Source organism: Callorhinus ursinus, unplaced genomic scaffold (genome assembly GCF_003265705.2).
Source record: "Callorhinus ursinus isolate GAN/ISIS: 27379988/994484 unplaced genomic scaffold, GSC_fseal_2.0 scaffold44, whole genome shotgun sequence".
NCBI lineage: Eukaryota > Metazoa > Chordata > Mammalia > Carnivora > Otariidae > Callorhinus > Callorhinus ursinus.
The window spans coordinates 2,731,149-2,736,959 of record NW_027397106.1 but is presented as its reverse complement, the minus strand read 5'-3'; the positions used below and the strand labels follow the sequence as shown (position 1 = coordinate 2,736,959).

General features: G+C 51.2%; 1 protein-coding gene across 1 annotated transcript; it reads right to left on the bottom strand.

The window, feature by feature from the left end:
• Positions 1 to 316: 316 nt before the first annotated feature.
• Positions 317 to 5,246, bottom strand: KRT6A (keratin 6A). The gene is made up of 9 exons (XM_025883009.2): positions 4,707 to 5,246; positions 3,597 to 3,811; positions 3,186 to 3,246; positions 2,930 to 3,025; positions 2,642 to 2,806; positions 1,986 to 2,111; positions 930 to 1,150; positions 684 to 718; positions 317 to 570 (listed from the first exon to the last, which is right to left on the bottom strand). The coding sequence occupies exons 1-9, from the start codon at positions 5,244 to 5,246 to the stop codon at positions 317 to 319; spliced, it is 1,713 nt and encodes a 570-aa protein (XP_025738794.1).
• Between the last annotated feature and the right edge of the window lie 565 nt (positions 5,247 to 5,811).

The window sequence follows — 5,811 nt, the reverse complement described above, 5'->3', positions numbered from 1 at the left end:
ACCTGGTTACTTGTGCTTTCATAACCATTGTGAGGGAGGTCCTCATTATTTGAAAGATGGTGAATTCCTGGGCCAGTTAAAGCAAGAAGAAGTTGTCCTATTCTGGAGTAGGACCCAGGCAGTGACCTCCTGATGGTGAGCGATGGAAGCTCAGGTGGAACATGTAGAGACAGTGGAGAGACATGAAGGCACTCAGCAACTTCAGCTCAAACTCAGAAAGTAAGAAAAATCAGACACAGGAGAGGAGGAGTAGCCTGAGAGAGGGCAATGCAGCGGTGGACAGGGAAAACGTGGGAACAAGAGCCGATGGCAGGACTTAGTGCTTGTAGCTCTTCCTGCTGGAGGATGAGGTCGTGGTGTATTTGATGGTGGAGCTGCTGCCTCCAGAGGAGTTGAAGCCACCCCCCATGCCTCTGCCACTGCTGGAACTGAAGCCGGCTCCAAGGCTGTGGCCACTGCCATAGGAGTAGCCGCTGCCTCCGCCCAGGCCTGAGCCACCGCCCATAGCGCTGGCATTGCCGTAGCCACCAGCGCTGCCATAGCCGCCAGACACGGTGGACTGCACCACAGCTGTGAAGGGGAGAGGGACAGAGACACACAGGACACGGTGAGCTCATTCTGCCAGCCTCAGTCCAGTCAGAAGAGCACCAGGGCAAGGGAGGGAGGCGAGCAAAGGTACTTACAGATGTTGACTTGTCCAACGCCTTCCCCACTCAGCCTAGGAAGGGAGAAAACACAGGGAGCATGAGACCTCAGAGAGCTACCAGTGGATCAGAGTGGGAAGCGTCGATGTGAGGAGAGCCCATGCGGAAGCTGCCTTTGAAATGGTTCTCTGAGAGTAGCCATTATGGCCATAACTAGGGGGCCTCCTGGCCTGACATCCTGAACATGGATCCAAGATGTTTGAGGGGCTTGTGTGAGGTCCCCACCTGCACTCCTCGCCCTCCAGCAGCTTCCTGTAGGTGGCGATCTCCACATCCAGGGCCAGTTTGACATTCATCAGCTCCTGGTACTCCTTCAGCAGCCGGGCCATGTCCTGCTTGGCCTTCTGCAGAGCGTCCTCCAGCTCAACCAGCTTGTTCTTGGCATCCTTGAGGGCCATCTCCCCGCGCTGCTCAGCATCAGCGATGGCGGACTGCAGGTTGGCACACTAGAGGAACACAGGAGAATGAACTTGTGATTCAGTCCTCTGGAGGAGACCAACCACACTTCTTCTTTCTAGTGAGGTAGAGTTACAGTGCCCAGATATCATAGAAAGGGACTTCTGCCTCTTTTGGACCAGTCTTTTCCCGCTCTGCACAAGTTAGCTTGTCTGGGACCCATATGAGAAAACTTGTGCCCTTTTTTAACCATCCTGCCCTACACTGGACAAAATACCAGCAGGTTTGGAAGAAATGGACCCACTCATTTCTTTTGAGTGCTGTTTCCAAAGCCAGACCCAGACCTTTTCTGAGGATCTCATGTGGATGCCACACTAACTTATACAAAATAAGGAGCATCCTCACTTAAGGGGACGAGTTTCCCATGGAGCTGTGGAGATCTTGCCTTCCTCACTCCTAAGGGATTCTAACACACTTGGGCAACACTGATCTTCACCCTGGGTCCTTGCTCAACTTTCTGTTTCAGCTGAATCTTGAGCAGATTTGTGACAATCTTGCCCCCCTTCTGGCCTCCGCTTTTCTTTCCTGACTTGTTTCTTATATTCCTAAACCAACCATTCTCCTTAAGTAAAATCTTTTAAAAGCCCCAAGACTATCTTTGTACAGTCAGACTAACTGGGATTGTTGCTGTCACCTGATTGTATCATTCTGTAGTGTTGGCATCCGTGTGTCCCAACGTGTGGGAACTCACAAGGGTGGGAGCTACGGTGTCCTCCTCTCTCTGCTGTTCCCTCAATTCCCAGCATTTCCCAAATGGTGGCTGATGACCACCTGGTGGTGTAGCAAGGAGAGGATGCTTTTACTCTCCAGAGCCCCCTACCATACCTGCTTCTTGACATGGTCGATCTCGGATCTCAGCCTCTGGATCATGCGGTTGATCTCAGCAATCTCCTGCTTGGTGTTGCGCAGGTCATCCCCGTGTCTGCCTGCTGTGATTTGCAGCTCCTCATACTGGAATCCAGAGAGAGAGAGAGAGAGAGAGAGAGAGAGAGAGAGAGAGAAGGCGGTGTATATGGGCTTTCACATACTAACGGTGCTTTGACTTCAGAAGCAGGCATTTAACACACTTGGACCTAGTGGCTTCTCCCCAAGGGATTTTAGGGAAAGTTGATGTGGCAAGGTCACTGGATACTGTACATTGATCACAGACCCTCTTTCTAATGGACCACTGACTGCCTAGTTCAGTTGGGGACCAGCAATGTCCTGTATCCTGTTTCTGAGGGCCAGCATCAGGATGAAGACAAAAGCAAAGATCACTAGGTCCTTATCTATGTAGTTCTCCTCCTGCACTTGGGTTCTTTGACCTATTGAACTTGGACATAAATTCTGTAATTGCCTGCTCTATGAGTGCAGGATACACATCCAATGAGAAAACATCAGCTTCCTTGCAGCCAGCCGACTTCCCAGCGAAGTCTGTAGCCTTGCTGGCGTTCAGGTAGGGGACCCAGGCATTCCTGGGCAGCTGTCAACTCAAGGCTCACCTTGCTCTGGTACCAGGACTCAGCCTCAGCCCGGCTCCTCTGAGCGATCTCCTCATATTGGGCTTTGACTTCAGCGATGATGCTGTCCAGGTCCAGGTTACGGTTGTTGTCCATGGACAGGACCACAGAAGTGTCTGAGACGTGGGTTTGCATCTGAGCCAGTTCCTGCAGAGCAGAAGATCGTCAGATCATCTTTTCCCGTGGCATTACAGAGGTATCCAACCCCGAGATCTTCCACCCTTTGCAGAGCCCCATCACAGCAAATGAAAGAGGAGTGGAGATGCTTACTGCGTCATACAAGGCTCTGGTGAAGTTGATCTCATCTGTGAGAGTGTCTACCTTGGCTTGCAGTTCAACCTTATTCATGTAGGCAGCATCCACATCCTGGGGAATAAGCCAACACCTTGGAGTGAGTCAGCTGAGCCCTCCTTCCCAGTCTGAACACCTTTTAGTCTCCCCATCTATTCCCCTCTGGATGTGTGCAAAGACCCAGAGTCCTCTCCCTCTACAAAGGAACACGATCCCCAGATCTTTATCAGCTCACCTTCTTCAGAGTCACAAATTCATTCTCTGCCGCTGTGCGCTTGTTGATTTCATCTTCATATCTAGAATTAGAACAGGGTAAGACACAATTGGGCCAGTGGCGAAGACGATACAGCAAGATCAGCCTGGGATCCCAACTTTCCATAAAACAGATACATCCAAATTGAGCTTTCCTGCCATTGAGCCACAAAAACGATTTTTGGGTGCTCCCTCAATTCCTCCTATCTTTTCTCTCCCCATCCACCTCTGTGGCCCATTTGTTCTTTCGGGGTTGTTTTTAGGTAATAATTGTGATTTTCATTTCCATGGGCCTGTTTCCCTATGGAACCATGCCCACCTCTGGACCTGGTCACCTGGTAGTCTTCAAGTGTGCACTTCAGGGAACTGAGCCCCTTTTTCTCCTTGAACTCACTTGTTCTTGAAGTCCTCCACTGTATCCTGCATGTTCCTCAGCTCTGAGTCCAGGCGGCCTCTCTCCCCCAGGATGCTGTCCAGCTGTCTCCTGAGGTTGTTGATGTACTGCTCAAACAAGGGCTCCAGGTTCTGCCTTACGGTCTTGGTGCCCTGCTCCTGGAGCAGAGTCCACTTGGTGTCCAGGACCTTGTTCTGTTGTTCCAGGAACCGCACCTGGAGGAAGACAAGGTGGTTACTTGCCGGAGAAAGCAAAGGAGAAAGAGATAGGAGTTGTCAGGTGCCCAGGCATGCCTGGGATGTCACCCAGCTCCTGGGCTGCTACAGAGCATGTACAGAGGATCAGGCTGACAGTGTTGGGCCCCCAAACCTATTTCCTTCCCACCCCAGTGATCCTGCTGTGAAATTCTTCCATCACCTATGAGGTTTTCTCACCGGCTAAGCTATGCAGCCTATCAGTGACATTCAGCATTTCTTCTGTTTTCATGGAACAGCACAATCACACATTTCCCTGTTACATTGCACAAAGTTCTTTTTAAATCATACCTCAGTTAAAGGCATATTAAATGTGCAGAATCTAATGATTAAGTCCAATTTTGTCAATGATTGGATTCCAATCACTGAAACTTCTGTTTTGGTCCATGGTTCTCCTCTGCAACAAACGCTCTAATTGTCATGCTCTGGTTCTACACAGTTAGTATTTCTATGGATATATAAATGTTCCGTCCAGGCAGAAATCCCTTTCTTTTCTTTTTCTTTTCACTCTTTTCCTCAGGCCCAGAGTCCTTGAGGAGATTTCAGTCTCTAGGACTGTTCAGAAGGTAAAGCTAACCCATTCCGTTCTCTGACTGCCTTATTTTGCTTCATGCTTATCAAAAGTTGAGTATTTTTCCCTGGCAGGGATGAAGGACACTTAAGAGACCCCAGTGGTTTTAAATGATCTCCATCACCTTCTGCCGGTTGTGGACATGGAGCCCAACTGGCACCCCAGGGGAGAGCTAGTCTCAGTCCCCTTCTCCCTGCCTCCTGAGTCTCCCCCTGGTAGGACATTCGTTGGTTGTCTAGTCTGGGGACTCTGAAATCGCAGCGGAGGCAGGTCTTCCTGGCTCACCTTGTCGATGAAGGAGGCGAACTTGTTGTTGAGGGTCTTGATCTGCTCCCGCTCCTCAGTCCTCACCCGCTGGATGGTGGGGTCGATTTGCAGGTTCAGAGGAGTGAGGAGATTCTGGTTGACGGTGACCTCTTGGATGCCTCCAGGGGGGCACACAGGGAAGCCAGAGCCCCCATAGCCACCAGCAAAGCCAGGTCCACCACCGAGCCCAAAGCCACCCCCAGCCGCACCGCCAAAACCAAACCCACTTGCGGCTCCACCTCCATAGCCAAAGCCACCTCCAACTCTGCCACCATATCCGCCACTGATGGCACAGCTGCCCCCTCCGATGGAGATCCTCTTGGAGCCACCCAGGCCATAGAGGCTCCTGCTGCCAAAGCCGGCTCCTCCACACACTCCACCGAGGCCACCACTGCCCCTGGAGCGGGACACGGAGACGCTGCTGAAGCCAGAGCGGCAGACCCCTGGGACTCTGGCTGAGCTGGCGCTGAAGCCACGGTGGCCAATGCTTTGGCTCCTCATGGTGGATTTGCTAGACATGGTTCCTGAAGAGGACAAGGCTGAAGAAAGCGTGAGAGGCTGGAGGGTAGAGCTGAGAGGAGCAGATCAGTGAGATGAGCCTCCCGGCAGCAGTTTATATATGGTAGAAATGGGTTGGGCTCCGTCCTGGAAGGTGAGCTTGCAGATTGGGAAGGGCTGATCTTTACAAATAGTGAGATCAGCCCCAGCCTCTTAAAGGTATGAAATATGAGGATTGCTTCTTTGGCTTCCTTTAGTCATGGAGAAATTCTCCTGCCTTCCAGCCTTGATGATCCCAACACAATAAGGCTGAATATGAATTCACTGAAGTCATGAGTTAGTCATGTTCTCAAACAAAGGAGACAAGGAACTGATCTGTGATAATTGTCCCTTCCTTCTGCTTACTCAGACACTCCTCTGTGTGCCCCCTTCCCACACAGGTTTTCTCCTCTACCAGCACCACCCTTCCCATCAGGGTGGGACTGACTCTGAGTTCTTATAGGCATTTGCCCAAAGGCCTGAGCAAGAAGTGGCCTGCAGTGTTTTTCACCATGTTTCTACCTGTCCTTCTGGAGCTCGTGGCTGT